The sequence below is a fragment of the Oxyura jamaicensis genome, chromosome 5, assembly GCF_011077185.1.
Source record: "Oxyura jamaicensis isolate SHBP4307 breed ruddy duck chromosome 5, BPBGC_Ojam_1.0, whole genome shotgun sequence".
In the NCBI taxonomy this organism is placed as follows: Eukaryota; Metazoa; Chordata; class Aves; order Anseriformes; family Anatidae; genus Oxyura; species Oxyura jamaicensis.
The window spans coordinates 42,195,071-42,211,531 of record NC_048897.1 but is presented as its reverse complement, the minus strand read 5'-3'; the positions used below and the strand labels follow the sequence as shown (position 1 = coordinate 42,211,531).

At 43.3% G+C, this 16,461-nt stretch overlaps 1 protein-coding gene across 9 annotated transcripts in view; it reads right to left on the bottom strand.

Moving 5' to 3' along the window:
* Positions 1-16,461, bottom strand: part of EML1 (EMAP like 1) — a 122,960-nt gene that overhangs the window by 75,821 nt on the left and 30,678 nt on the right. For 2 of the 9 annotated variants that reach the window (XM_035328296.1, XM_035328295.1), the window contains exon 1: positions 5,131-5,454. The exons of 1 other annotated variant lie outside the window; for it this stretch is intronic. In XM_035328296.1, the coding sequence (XP_035184187.1) occupies positions 5,131-5,197 (67 nt within the window). In that variant the 5' untranslated portion in view covers positions 5,198-5,454. Of the gene's footprint in view, positions 1-5,130; positions 5,456-16,461 lie in introns of those variants that run through there. 6 more of the 9 variants (XM_035328299.1, XM_035328303.1, XM_035328294.1 and 3 more) reach the window with 5 other exon arrangements.

Below are 16,461 nucleotides of genomic sequence, written 5' to 3'. Positions count from 1 at the left end.
CACTGACACAGACTCTGTTGAGGTTTGACTAAGACGGAAGGATTCTCTGACAACTGATCTATATTTTCATTTGTTTTTAAAAGCTTATTAAAAAACAGTCCGTCCGTCCCCCCCCAATTCTAGTAACTACAATTAACACTATTCATGACTAAAAAGAGCTTTAATAATTTATGATTTGGAAATACATCGCTAATTAAAGGGCGACAAATTCATTTCACTTATATAGTGCCTTGCTAAAAATAATAGTTTGAGCTTTAATAGCCTAACAATATATATTGTGAAAGCACCCATTAGAGCAAGTTATTTTTATTTTAGTGTATGATTTATTCTGCATTCAATTACTAGGCACACAAAAATGTGTTTCTGTATGCTATCCCTCCCCCTTATATCCAGGATAGAAGAAAATGAGTTCTAGAAGCTGGTTGATCAAAGCTCATCTTACGTGCTACAGAGTTTCAAAATACGTGAAACAGACACTTAATGCAGAGTCCAAGCCACAGTTATATCTAAGGTTTCAACTGTAAGATCCAGAACAAATTGCAATGAAAAGTGAGAAAAGTTCTCCAAGCAATTCTGGCTAAGAAAGTCTTCTCCTGTCCTACCAAACTGGCAGATGCTTCGTGTAGGTTACCTCCACGAGGTCGAAACGTGCCACTGGCCTGGAGAGAGCAGGTCTAGAGACCAACTATGAGAAAGTCTGGTATGTCTGCCTCTCTCAACACGCTGTTGTATGCTTCTAAGAAAAAACAACAAACTTGAGTAATGCTATTGACAAGTTCTCAACATTGCTTTGAAGATGTCTGCAACATCTTTTCATCTGCACGGGGTATAAATCTGTCCAACGAGACAATCCAATTTCACTTGGCATTATTCCTAGGAAGTGATCACAGTGAAACAAATCGCAGTCTTCTAACCTTGATGGATTTGATCTAGTGACCTGAGAACTACAAGGCTCAGCTTACCATCCCTCACTCCCTAATCCATACGATATTGTGCAATTTTGGTCCAGCTGTAGGAAGAGAGTAACTGGACGTGTTTTGGAAGGTCAGGGAGAGGAAGTAAGAGTCAACTGTGAAAGAAGAGAAAACTGCCAGAATAATACTGTCCATAAACGTTTCCTGTTTGTGGAGTTCACTTCCTCACCAACAGAGCATCCTTCCACTTGCAGATAAATGAGTCAGAGAAAACATACACATATTCAACTTATTTTCAGGAAAGGCAAAACTTACAGAAGCAGAAGGTTCAAATTGGAAGTAAACTGACCAAAATTAGGATGTGAACAAGTTTACACAATTTACTTCTCCCAATTTTGGAAAAAAAAAAAAAAAATGTGACAGTTAACAAAACTATTATCTGTCAAAAATCTAAATAATGGGGATTGGGGGAAGAGCAAAATGGAGATTTGGGGAGGGGAGAGGGAGGACTGAAAAAGAGTTTTTACTCTTTTAAGGTTGAAGGTTTTTTTTCTGGTTTTTATTTAATCGATGTTGATATCACTTCAAAGTTTCCTTTACAAAGAAATCCATTTCATTTAGAATTTGTATTACACATTTTTTACCGCCTTACCCAGGTATTCTCAATTTGATGTTTCTGTCAAACACAGCACCTGCGCTTGCAGAGATGACCATTTGACAGCTATGGTTTCCCCACTAGCCAAGTGAAGAATACTAAAAAGATGCTACAGGTTGTAAACAGATCAAGGATAAATTGTCACTTCCATTTCACAGTCCACACAGGTATTTTGTAGAACACATGAAGCACAAATTCCACTCTTTTTATTTTACTTGCTTAATAACCAAGCCCACAGCTGGCAGCAGGCCATGTTTCTTAGGTCATGGTAACAACGATGAACAGACAGGGAATTGCAGGCAGAGGATCCACAAACCTCTGCCCACATCCCACCTGCATTCCTGACCTGGTTATAATCACTACAGCTGATTTAATGAGCTGCAGGGACCAGGAGGCAAGACGAGCACTGTACCTAATTCCAGTATGCACCTTGCTCTGTGGGGTTTCATGCCCAGCATGATTTTCCCTGCAAGTTCTTATGCAGACACCAGAAGCTCAACACTAGGCTGCCTTACTAGCACTGTACCACTTGTGCCTTCAGTTTAAGGAATACATTACTAAAACATTGCCTGACTGTGGGTGAATATAATAGCTTTCTATCCAAGAACCACATAAAAGTTACATCACTACCAGGGAGTGGATCTATAACCTGGCATGGTTAATAATCCAAACTCTACTTTTCAACATGCAAAACAAACCAAGTGTTCTTCAATACCTGGGAAGTGAGACGCAAGTTGAGAATCATTCTTAGACAGGCACTAACAAGAGTTATTTTAGTGTTGTTTAAAAAAAATAAATCAGCAAAGAGCATAGGCATACCAGCTAGCGAAAACATTTCATGCATCTGAAAAGGAGATGGCAAATTAGCGTGATAGACTCCATTAAAGTTCACACCCAAGGAAAGCAGAATGAAATAACACCTAAAAACCATACTGCAAGTTTGTGTTTCTTGCTTTGATGCTGCCTCTGAGTGACACCTGAATCCATTAGCACAGTGGCTCTCAGACGCCAACTCTACCCCACTGCTCTGTGAAACAGAGTTGAAAAAAAGTAGGTGTCTTTGAACTAGCTGTGCTAAATATTTGTCCTAGATTTTAGACATGCAACTCAAAATGCAACTATTTTCCTTGCCTCTTTCTTCTCTCCCGTCTTCCTCCATTTACGGTATTTGTACGCACTGTATGCCGTAAAACCACGTTACTACACAACCACGCAGACCAGATCTGTATACAGTTAAACAAGAAAACCCTTCTCCTGAACACGGAGCTGTTTCTAGAGAAGAAGGGAGGCTTGGGGTCAGTTTGCCCTCCTGTTTACCCCATTCCTCTCCGACCAGGTCCCTTGAGGGCCAAGACCCCATTCCCTTAGCCCACCATGAGCCCCTGCCCACTCTTCTCCATCCCCCCGCAGCCACCAGCTGCCCAGGGCATGGAGAAGGGACTGGGCAAGGGGACAAGCTGCAGCCGTCCTCATGCCAAGCCAAGAGCCTGCTCACTACCCTGAGCCACCTGTGCAGCCCACAGGTTATCTGCGGCTGTTCCTACAGGAGTGCTGGCTCTGCACCCTGATCTGTTCTGACACAAGACATGCAGGCAGTGTCTTTATTGTTTCTGCGATTCTAGGCAATCAGACATTTCCATTAAGGCCTTCCTTAGAAAACTAACCCTTTCTTCTATCCTCAGAACAGAAACCCTCTCAGCGTACAATGATGATCACTTCAAGTGCTTACCAGCCATTTCTTTATTTCACTTTACCCCATACTGAAATCCCATTTGTCTTCAAATGCCCATCACCTGCTCACTCTGTTTGGTTCTTCTTTATGCCTACCCTCCTCACAACTCCACACTGTCTTTCATAGTACTCATTCTACTTGCAAGAGATTTCCACTTCCTTCCAAAGCAATTTTCTTTTCCTCTTTCAACCTCATAACCTTCACTGGCATCCCCCATCTGTATTTTTTTCCTCATGGGTCATGCGTGTCTGTGTGAAATATCTGATCACCTCAAGGCACTATTCAAAGACCCAGTTTTCTTGTTCTGCTTCATCTCGCATAATGTAGTCTCACTGAAGGCTAATTCATAAAAGGAAAGGCTTCTGAATCAAACCACTTCCTTTTATAAACACAGAACAATACAGGTTTACAACAGTCTCTTGAGCTCGCTATCTACAATTATATGACAAGTAGGCAGGTAATCTCTTCAGTAACGCATTCTAGAGCATAAAACTTAAGGATTAACCAATATTTTAAAACCTATGTACAGCATAAGTAGGGAGGGGGTATTTTCATCATGTATACTATGTGCTTAGAGTTACAAAATCAACAGCAGTGAGAGTTCTCAGAAATAAGATCCTCTGCTTATTCAAAGTGCTGAGAGTGTTGTTACTCCTCCTGTTCCCACATGCATGCTGTTATCATGAATAGTGTAAAAGCAGAGCCCAGAGATTTTGCTAGGAAGCCAGCTTGCTTATAAATGGATTAGAGTATGAAGTTTGAGAGAAATTGATGCATGTTTTCTTTATAAAAACGCTTGCAATAAAATATTTACCAAGATTAGGCAAAACAGGCATCTGCTATTAGCGCACAACCCCCGTACCCAGTCATAGTTTTCTCTCTTGAGGAGCTCTGAGAATACTGCATCCCCGCACAATGCACAGCCCAATCCGTCACCTTCTGAAGGATTACTCCCGAAATCTCAAGGTCCATGTTTTCTGCTAACCTATCCCGTTCTTGCACCACACCACAAGGAAAATTCATGTAGAATTTATCATCCTCATCTTCTCCGTGAGAAGAAGCAAGCTACGTTTGATGCAGCTGCTGTGGTAGAGCAATTTACCATTAACCTGACTCCGGCTGCTCAGGCAGCAGCCAAAAGCCAGACCACCACCGAAACCTGGAGGAAGCAGAGCTCCGCAAACCTGCTCTGACCGAAACACGGGACTGCAAATGCTCATCATTTTGCTGCAAAAATAAAAAGCAACAGCTAACCTCAAAATACCAGATTTTGTTTCCCAAGTTCTCCAGGAGGCACTCTCGGTGATGTTCAGCCACGTTCCCCCCAAAGAGCCGCCACCGCCACCAGCAGTGAGAGGATTCCCGCTGCTACCCAGGCCCCGCTCCCCAGCGCTTCCTCTGCTGATCCTGACAGTCCCTCACTTCCTTCTTCCTCCTCTCCCATCCCGAGCCCAACTGCTGCCTTTCCACGCTCCCACCCGGACCACAACCCAAACAACCCCTCTCTTAGCGAGAAAAAAAAGACAAAAATAAGCAGCTAACAACCCGCCCGCCTCAACTCCGCCCAGCCCTTCCCAACCCAAAACTCGCCCTTGCCGGGCGAGGAAGGCCGGGGGCACCTGCCCCAGGCCGGGTGCTCCCCACGGCTGTCCCCAAGCCCCCGGGGGTGTCCCCAAGCCCCCCACGGGTGTCCCCACAGCCGTGTCCCCAGCCTGCGGGGGCCGAGCTGCGGCAGAGGCGGCCGGGGGCGAAGTTTCTCCCCCTTCTCCCCTGCCCCGCGTTCCGCTGCGGGGCCGCGGCAGGGCCCTCGCCCCCCTCCCCGGCCGTACCGTTGCAGAACTGGAGCAGCGAGGAGGTGTCGTAGAGGCTGCTGTAGCTGGAGAAGCCGTCCTCCATCCTGCCCGCACCGCCTCCACCGCCGCCGCCGCGCCCGTCCCGGCGGCCGCCCGCTGCCGCCTCGCCCGCGCGCTGAGGAGCGGAGGCGGCGGGGGCCGCGGCGGCCTGCCGCTATCCCTGTCCCCGCTGCTGCTGCTGCTGCTCCTGCTCCTCCTGCTGCTGCTGCTCCTGCTCGTACTGCTGCTGCCTCACTCAGTTGCCATGGCGACACATTCACTCCGCCGCGGCCGGGGCGGCGGCGGGGAGGGGGAGGCCGCGGGGCGGGGCGGGGCGCTCCCCTTCCCTTCCCTTCCCCTCCTTTCCCTTCCCTTCCCTTCTCTTCTTCTCTCCTCCCCTCAGCCGGCCGGCAGAGCGGGAGGCCCCGGGGCTGCGCTCGGTTGGAGCGGCGAGAGGCGAGGGGCGGCCCCGGGGCGGCGAGGCCGAGCCAAGAGCGGCCGCTTGCGGCCGGTGCTGGGCCCGCGGGGGAGCCGGGCCAGGCCGCGCGGCTCCTCGGCTGCTGCCGCCCCCGGGCCTGTCCCGACGCCTGGGATCCCCAGAACATGGGCCTGCACCTCACGAACCGCGCTGGGCCCCTCTGTCCAGATAGCGTTGTGACCGATGTTCCCTCACAATAATAAAAAGATGTGCTGTAACTCATGGTGCAGTTCCGTAGTGTTAGCTATCAGTTCAAACAGTGCTGCTATCTGTACTCCTTCACCACATATGAAACTAAAATAAAATATCTGTACATTCTTACACTGTCCATTCATGGTGCTGTATGAGCAGTGTTGCCAAACTGATGGTTAGTAATGTAAAATTATGCCCTATCAACTTCATTTCCTATGCTAAGGATGCTGACGTGTTCAGTGATTGAAAACCATTTTTATTTCAACCTCCTCTAGAGAAAAATAATGCATTGCGTATCTATAGCACCTTTCATCTTGAAAAATGCTAAGGCTCTCACAGTGTTGTCCTCAGATCTCACTCCTTTAAGGAGCTTTTTGCATGGCGATTCCATCATGTGGATCCAGTTACAGGCAAGAGTTCTGTGTATGTGAGTCTTTTCACCAACCACTAAACCACAGCAGTGCTAACACAAAAATATGCTATAAAATTAGGCTGAGATATCAGTTCCATATTAAAACGGAGTGAAAAGTGCTCCCTCCTGAATTGCTAGTGCCAATATCGGTAGAGTTGCAGAGATCTCCAAACCAGTCTGATGGTGTTTAACTTGTATCTGACAAAAACAACTGGCTTTTATAGCTGCGGGCTATAAAATAAGGGAAATTTGTAGTAGCTTAGTTTTACAGAGAGAGACAGACAGACAGGCAGAGAATGACTTCAAAAATACTAAGGACAATATATTTTCTTTATGTTTTAAATGAGCCATGATTCTTTCTCATCTTCAAAGGCCCCTTAGGTTTTCTCATGACCGTCTTATGCATAATCTATCAAACTTTTCCAAAATACCATATTGTTCTAAAAAAGTGTACACACACCAACAGAAATATATGCATGAGATTCCTGGCAGACAAGTTACAATACTAGAAAAGTGGAACTCCATTTTAATACTGATTTTAATTAAGAATTTCCTTCATTTTAAAGGATTATTGCTAAGATTAAGTTATTTTTGAGGCTGAGAAGTGTTTTAATGTGGTAATTTTTCACTAGCTAGAGACAGTTTCAACACAAGCAGCATGCTTTGTATAAGATGTCAATGTTAGCTTGATCTGTACCTCCTTAAGATGTGTAAATTTGGGGGGAAAAATCTCTGAGATCTATGCTGTGGTGCATGATTTTAATGTCAAAACAGTTTCTGTATAGGTCTGTATCAATTACGATACTAGATTAATTAAATGGAACAGGACATCCAAAGTATTATATCTATAGCTAAAAAAGTGTTGTGAATGAGAGTACTACAGAGATAAGAGAAATAAACACCCAGTAACTTTTAGAATGTCTGCCAGTGCAGATGAAAGGACAGAAAGGGGCAATACAGCTCCATTTCAGGGAGGGGAAATTAAAATTCACCTCAAAAATAAATCTGAACCTGATCTGAGCACAGCATCATTGAAGGAAAATAAATACCTGAACCTTACAATAGATTACCTACTGAAATTAGTTGTGAAGGTGTTGTGAAGCTGACAGTGAAGCCTATAAGCTCACCACACTGAAAATCAGCTCAGTGATGTGACAGAAAATAATCTCAGCTCACGTCTCTACATGCTGTTATGATGCCATTATATTCAGAGGGCAAGGGTTGGAAAAGGAAAACACTGTCTTAATTTAATTGCAATGATTTCTAGACCTGTTACAATCTTATTACACTAAACTGCACTACAAGGCACAAAATGAAAAAGAAATCATATCTGGCTGCGTGAACAATGGAACAATGGATCTGAAGGATTCACTAATGTGTCAGTGGGAATTCTGGTGGTGCAGCTAAACAATGAAAACATTTCTTTTTATAGTCCACTTTTCAGTCAACGATAGTTTTATTCATTTGTACATGTCCAAGCTAGTGCACTGGGAAATGTTAAATGATATAACTGGGAATTGCCTCCTAAGCAATACAGTGGCACTGGTGTATTTCTAGGGGATTTGTTGTATGTTTGTGCATCTTGCTGTTGACAGTGTTAGAAACTGCATGACATTACCTTTTTGAAAGCTGCATTTTGTAACTAGTGATTTAAGTTTCCCATGTATCGAGTGAGGTATTACAAATAGCTATTTGGTACATGAAAACAAAAGAGCAGAATTTTCAGGAGTTAATACTCCAATTTCAGGACAAAGAAACCTCGCTTACACTCCCCATTTACATGCAGTGATCAAAGCATTTTGATGTTTTATATATTTATCTTCTTTTTTTTTTTTTTCTACTTCCTTTGCATTACTAATAAATACCAAAAACACCCTGTAGTAGTTTCATATCAGAAGCATTGCAATTCATAACACTGAACAGTATAGGATTGTAGAGTATTATAATGTGATGTTACAGCTAACAATACTCTCAACTCTATAGCAAGCTTTCCCAGTCACAATGAAGTAAAGAAAATCTGAGCTACAGTATCCTTTTTAAATGCACTAAAATAGCAGGCACTGATTATAAACCTTATTCCTGTACTGTTTACATTTATCAATATCATTGAGAGAAGAAGCGCAATACAAGCATGCTCCATCTGGCTGGTAGAGAAGGACTTTTGAAAAGTGACTTTCCCTTCCAGGTCATTTCTTTGGCTCTGTCATTCGACAGCGTCAGGATGCTTCTGCTGTTCAGTGATTGCTCTGACAGGCTACCTTTCACACTCTGACATCTGGGTCTGTGCAGGATGTCGTTGCCTCCAGTGAGCTTGTCTGGGGAATGAGGTGGCTCTTGGTAAGGGAGAGACACTGGGATTTGGATCTCTGTGTTAAAGCCTACTGTGCAGAGCTGCCAATGGGATTAGGCACATCGGACTCTTCTTTGCTGAGTTTGCAAGAGGTGAAGGCTCAACTAAACACAGAGGATGAAACGTTTTTACTTCAGGTTGGTGTAATGCATGTCCATGGAGCAGATCAGAGAAGTTTGGACAGCTGCTGCCCATGCTGTCCTATTTTGTAACTAGAGAGAACTTCAACATGCGAAGCATCTAGCACTGTCAGCAGATGTGCTGGTTTCACTAAAATTTATCAGAGAGTATAAATATAGCATCTATATTATTGTGACTAACTTTTGAAGAGCCACTTGAGCTTGTTGGAAATCATCTGATTGATAGGTCACATTTACTGCCATGTGATCAAGGGGAGCTGAGCTCTGTTGTGTAACTCATTTCATTTCAATTTAAGGCACAAGTGTCTGTTTCACCATTTGCAATCTTAATTAATGTAGCAGTCTCTCCCTGCTCTGGCCTGGGAGTTTTTAAATTGCGTGTTTGTTCAAGTTTAGGTTTTCTTCCATGAGTCATAGCTTTCATCCATGAAAAAACTGCAGTGCTGCAACACTTGCCCTTCAGGTGCCTAGCCCCAGAGCACAATCAGAAACATAAGGTACTGCACGTGCACTTCTCCCTCAATAACCTGTTGTCACAGACGAGGACAGGCCCCCGATCCCACCTGGGAGCGAGGGGAGGAAGCAGAGGAGCCGGCGGATGATGCTGAGGGCAGGTGTGGGCTCTGCACTGCCACAGAGCCAAGGTGCTCCAGTCTGCCCGCAGCCAGGTGTTTTCATCCAGGCAGCGTGCCCTCTCCTGAGAAATGCTGCTTAGGGTTTGTGTCTGGAAGAATAGAAGGTTCAAACTGGGGGTAGAAATGGGGATCTCCTCCTGCTGAGGAGGGCTCAGGAACTGAATCACCCCCCCTCCAGTGGGTGCTTTAATCACTCATTTAAGACAAAAAATGGGCATTTCTTCCAGCTCTTCATCCCCCTGGGAGCTACATGGTCAGGAAGCTCACACAGGAGCATAGGCCTCATTTCACCGGGTGGTGCTCTGCCTAAATTTCAGAGGACGCAGTGCAGGAGCCTGGTAGCCTCAGGCAGCCCGGGCGTGAGGAAGAAGGAGCTGGAGGTGGAGACAGGCACATAGCACAGGCAGGCTATGCGCCTGCCTCCACCTGAGGTTAAGTCTTGGATTTAGCTGCCTGAAGCCTGCCTAAGTCCTGATTTAAACAGATTTTTTATTATTTTTAGTTTTTGTTCTTCCTCTTCAGTGAGCAGCAGCGGAATGCACAAAGTTAGCTTTGCTTTATTTTTTGAAGACAATTTGTGAGGTGAATGAATTGTCGTCATTCTTCAGAAGAGGCTTTTCCTCACCAGCAGGCTTTCTCCAGGTATTAGAGTGGGGTTCTCTGTCAGGGTCCTATCATAGGCTCAAATAAGGATTTCCTTTCCTACTGCTCTGTAGCAGACTTGCCTCCTGGTCTCCTTTATGAAAACACTTCAACTGCTGGAATAATCACTCATCTAAGTAGCAGGACTCCACTGTTTCACCCACAGCAGGGGTCTTTATGAATGTCACTACAAAGCGCACTTCATGCATGTGGGAAAGATGGGATGTAAGGGGAGAATCACCATTACACAGGCACAGTCTGAGCACATTAAAAATACAATATAACAAATGTGGGCTGAAACCATCAAAGGTATGCATGTTTTACTATCCAAATGAAAATGTGTTACAATAAGTCCGTATACTTCATGTTGTTTTGAATGGCATATATTGGAATTGTGCAATTTTCTCTGTAATTAATAAGATTGTTCTTAATTATACTGCTCAGAAAAACATAATATCGGTTTGCAAATTGATTGATTTGCAAGTACAAAAAGAGTGCTTTGAAGATGGAAAGAGTAATGCTTTGCACATCTGTGACTCTTCCCATCCAAAGATGGGAGACAGTTGAGCAAACAGTGGTGCTTTCAGACTTGCACCAACTTCTTGAACTGAATGTTGTCATTATTTTACACATTTGGAAAATGAGAGGGAAAACATGACACAGCCAAAGCCACGTGGGGAGGTCAGACAGAATAAAACCAGAATAACTACCACTTAAATGCACTAACCATTAGGCTATCCTGCCTACAAACACTGAAGGCATGTATTACTTATACAGTGTATTATGAAATGCTTTCAAGAATAGTATCTGCAAGAGAAATATCCTTACTTTTGTAAGGTCCTCCAACACCTTAGGTTCAATGCACTTCAGTGTATGTAATGGCCAACTGCAGACTTGTCATATCCATGGATATAGTGTTATGATACTAAAATGATACTATGATGAGAAACAGTGTGCACAACAAATGCAAAGGAATGCAACTCCATTTCCACCTTCTAGGCAATCTGTGCTGATGGGGACAGCATTTTGGAGATGTTAATACTCTGAGAGATTGAAGTGAAGAGGTGCAAGATGGATGGCATCAGATAAAGAAATGATCCATCTGGTCTTTGAAAATATTATTTTTTCTTTTTTTTTCTTTTTTCTTTTTTTTTTTTTCTCCAGTTCTAGCTCTACTCTGTAACCCTATGGCTGGTGGCTTCAGCCCTACATAGAGGCTGAAAGCTTCAGCTCTTCAAGATCCCACCTTGTCTGGTTTGTGCTGCAGTTGCTTTGGCACAGGTTGGGCCCCACAGCAATTTACTGTCAGGGATGCAGCAGGGTCATCCCCACACATCTGCATCACTCTCTGGGGGAACTCCCTCTCAGCAAAAGGATCTTTCCTGCACCCACCGAAACCTTGGGGAGCTCCAGACATCTGGGTATTCAAAAATGCTTTCAGCAACTGTCAAAAAGGGACAACAAGGACACTCCTGCACGTGGCTGAGAACACTGTGGCAATAAATATTCCAGAAGTCTATTTCATGCATATATTTAAGTCATATTTTGTTGCAATTTAGTATCTGGTTTATACAAAGCCATAAGAATATAAATTAATGCCTTCTGAATCATATTACAGAAGAACAAGACCAGAGGAAAATATGTAGTGTTTGTTGTTGTGGGTTTTTTAAATGGTAGATATTTAAATTATGGCATAGTAAATTGACCTTTTGAGGTGTACACAAAATTTACCATTTTTTCACAAAGTACTAAAATACTCATTCTGATAAGCTTTTAGAAATAGAATTTTAATTTGATGGTAAGGATTTACAAGAAGGTGTAAAATACAGAAGAAGGAAACAGTAAGGAGCGAAGGATATTTGTCAGCTACTTTGTGAGAGAGAAGCTTCTCTCTTCTGCAAACATATACCCGCAGTGCCTGTGAACAGAGGAAGGAATCTCAGCACTATTTAGTTAATTTCTCAGTCAGTAGATCGATGGTTTAAACTTGTGCCTTATCAGGCCTGACATTCGTAATTTCCCACCTTCTCATGTCACTGTTTCACTGCTTTCAGGATCCAGCACAATGAAGGCATCTTGGGAACCAGTGCACACTAGGAAAACTTACAGCCTTGTAAGTAATAAAGCACACATAAAAATGTATGTATAAGATGAAGCACCACACCACTTCAATATATTAATGTTACAAACGGCTAGCCAATCTCATTTACGTCACTTTTTACATTGGCAATAAGAGCTGAAATTGATAATTTATGTTAGCGGAAATTTGCCCAGATAGGACATTTTAAAGTTCCTTTGGATCTGTGGAAAATGAATGATGGCAAAGGTCTTTTCAGAGGTAAGCGGAAAAATACTGCATGTCTCTAAGTGATTTTACGTTATGCTTGCCTTTTCTTAGGGGCCTGTTGGGAAAGACAATTTGCACTAGTGAACAAATCATAGAAAGTGGAGGATTTACTTGTGATCTTAACGCCTGCCATCACCCACACCCTCTTACTACCTCAACTAGCCTAGCTTGATGTTTTGCTTATCCATCTCCAGTGCCTTTCATCAAATGCAATATCATTAATTACACAAAAAGAAGCCGGAGGGGGGGAAGGCAGACAACGCTCTGTTTGTACCATACGGGTTAGTCCTGCACAGGACAATAGCAAGGTGACTGCTTCAAACTCCTTAAATCTCCATGAAATTTCCCCAAGATGGCAGAGGAGAGAGGGGCTGGTAGAAGGGATGACCTGCGAGGGAAGCGCTGGAAATTCAGCTCACTACACTCCCAATTCTTTTGATATCTGCCAGAGCCCAGGACCACCTACATTGAAACCTTACAACCCTCCAATGCTTTTGCTGCCTCAGCCCATTTCTGCGTTCCCAGTACAAGATCCCTGGACACAGCCTGGGGATGGGAGAAAACAGTTAAATCATCAGCTAATCTAAACATGGCTAGCTTGAGAAAGAAAGCAATAGGGAACAATCCTTTCAGACAGTTTCCAACATCACTTTAAGGTAATTTCCATCATGGGCTGTAGCTTTTATTTTTGTGGCTAGCTGTAATTTTGTTTTGAATTATATACATATATTGTTGTTATTTACTTTGGAGCAGAATTTTTCTCAGAAGAAACATTTCTGTTCTGTTCTGAGCAACAACGCCAAGGCCTGCAATGAGATCAAAGCAATTTGTGTTACATATGTTTTTTTAAAGCAGTTTATTTCTGCAGATTCACAGCCAGCATATCCAGAAACTTTGAAATTCCACTTTTCATCATCTTTTGACGTATGTAAAATAAATCAGATGCAACAAAATCAGTGGTTGAACCAAAGAAGCCTTCACCAAGTTGCCCAGGAACGTGAATAGACATAGTGGTTTGGATTAAGGGATCAGGCCCATACAGTAATGAAATATTTGGCTTTTGAGGAAAGAATGCAGTTGGTCTTCAAACACCTCTGCCAGGCCGTGCAAGGTGTAGGATTACTAATCTGCCCCGGGGGAAGCCATGCGTGGCATTCTTCTCTTCGGTGGTGGCAGCCGGAGTCGTGGACAGAGGAAGAAGAACAAGGGGCAACAATGACATTCCCGCAGAGAAGCCCTGAGAAATTGTCCAGGCCCTGCCGCCTGGCTGCCAGCCATGGCAGCATAAGGAACAATCCTTCATTTGTTGCACATACAGAGTCACTTAATTTTAAAAACACTTCCTGATGCAACATTTTAATTCTTAAGTACTTCGCCACCTGACATTTCTCTCTCGAACTTTCAAAGCAGCAAGAGAAAAACCACAGCTACGGATAAGGGAATGGAGAGAAATTAAAAGGATTTTATCGTTAGTGCAGCCATAATTCAAGGGGAAAAAAAGAGCTAGAAGACAAGTTCTTTTCAACTCTGTGATGCCTGACAACCGCTCCTTGTCCCACCACTCTCTGACAGAATAAATACTGGAATAGAGAATAGAACGGATCTCAAAAGAAAAATATGTATTGTGTGCCATAAATTACACAAGCAGATGCAGCCATGAACGAAAGAATTAAGAACATAAAACCCCCGCGGTGTGCACTGGCTGATGAAGGGCTGGCGGCTGCCAAGGGACACTGCGTGACCACGGGGCAGGCCAAGCTGGGATCTCGCACAGCCCCTGTCACGCAGCACTTGCTGCCTTCTCCTTAGCATTCATCCTCTTACACAGCTCTTCTGCATTTTGGTAGCTGTTTAATGAGTGTTTTGGCCATAACCAGCTTGTGGTATATCTTAGAGATGTCTGAGAAATTTGGTGATGAAGGATTTTGCACCTTTTCCCAAAAACATCTCTTCAGAGGAATATTCTTACCCTAAGGTGAGCAGGTCCACCTAGACCAAGGGCAGAATAGGCCAAGGGCCAAACCTGCAGCTGCTGCAGCCTTGCAGAGTACTATGAGCTTCAGCCTGATTTCATTATTTATCGATGTAAAATATGTAATATAGCTTTATGGTGTTATGTACAGAAATAACTGCAAATAACCTAGCTAGCTGCTGAATGCTCATCGGAGATTGGATACAGATTTTTCATATTGACACATCTAGACTGTCTCCCCATTCTTTCATGATATCTCTTATTTCAAGACATCAGCAACTATGCTTTATCCAGCAATCATTTTTGGCAGGAAAAAAAAAAAAAAAGCTTAGCAATATCAGTGCCATTTAGCTTCACATGACCAATTAAGAAGATAAAGCACTTGATGCATTATCAAGGATATCAAATAGTTTGTTTGATGACATTCACTTCATATCAGTAAGATGTTCTGAGGAAAGCTCATATAAGACTACAAAAGGACATTTTGCCAACTTCAGTGTTTTAAATGTCACTTGATGACCACACAAGAGTAAGGAGTAAATAATGCATTATGCTGGAAAAGTATACATATGACTTTCAACTGTCATACATGTGAATTTGTGGAAAATTATGCAATTAGAGACTAGAAGCAGAGTAAAATATCTGTTTGCATTCAATTCTGCTGAGCAAATCAGAATTGCTGGAGGACTACAGGAAAAATGTCCTTTTCTCTCTTGCTTGTGCTCTCCATGGGCTATGTGCTGCTTTGAGTTGCATCTATTCAAGAAACAGAATTAGGGACAGTCTTGATATCATTTAGCATTTTGTCCTTTTTCCATTTGTTTGCTGAAGTTTTTGTTTTGTCATTCATTCATGATTTCCCCCACATGGGAAATTAGGAAATATGGCATATGAGGTTAGAAAGCCAGGGTTTTTCCATCCTTGCATGTTTTCCTTTGGAGCTCAGAAACTCAAGGTATTCCAATGCAGAGGGAGCAGACAAAAATGGAGTAAAAAAGTGTCTGGCTACATCACAAGCCCCTTTCTGACCTGGCCAGAAGAAATTATATGGAAAGTGATTGAATTATTCAGGATAAGTATAGAGGAGCTGCAAAAGTATGTTGAGGCAAAATCAGAAAGACAAAAGCACAAGACAAGGTGCAAGCATGGACAGTGAGGCAACAAGCTGTCAGTCTACAAGTACATGTGAAGAAGGCCAGGGGAGCACCGGCCCACAACTTGGGTGCAGGACAGCTATTGACAGATGACACCAAGAAGGTACAAGTGATTGATGACCTTTTTTTTTTTTTTGTATCTGTCTTCATTCAACCTGCACTTCAGCAAACACATTAAGCCAGTGTTGTTGCTGAATACTGTAGTTACACCCCCTCTGCTTCACTCCGTTCCCACTGCCACAGCCACTGGTACGGGCACGCAGGGATCTGGGTGGGGGAACCGATCCAGCTGAAAATTAGCCTAACAGACGATTGTTAGTAAGATAAATTAGTTCCTCGGTTTGATTCACCTCATGGCTGCACTGTATTCAGATAATTTTCTTTTCAAATCAGCTAGACTGTCTAACTTCATCCTATGGTGCTTAAAGCACAGGCTGATCACAGAGCTGGTAGTTACTGTCTCTGAGGGACTAGAGGTACAGGGTGACAGAAGGCCAGAAGTGGATGGTGCCTTAAAATGGGGGAAAAAGAAGGAGCTGGGAGATTACTGATCAATCTAGATAACTTCGTCCCACTCACAAGAAAAAAACAAATCCCTAGGATTTTTTAAACAAACTGTTTGTATGTGCCTAGAAGATAATGGGGAAGCGGGCAGATTCAGCTGCAGTTGTAAGAAAAATGTTCGCCAAACCAGCCTAGTTCTTTCTCTGACTGCATTGTGTTGTGGACAGGGGGAAGGCTGTTGGTGTCATATAACTTCACTGCAGCAAGGCGTTTTGCACACTCACAAGCAAATGAGGAAGCAGAGCCCTGGTGACCCTGCTACACCTGTTCTAACAGGTGTAAAACTGTGTAGGTAATTATACCTTAAAGATAACACAAAATGGGGACGGGGGGGGGGGGGGAGGGTATATGAAATACAATTCTGCCTGGTTCTGTCCCATTATATTCAACATTTTCCTTAATGACTGAAAAAGGGAGTAGAGGACATGCTTACTGAAATGTG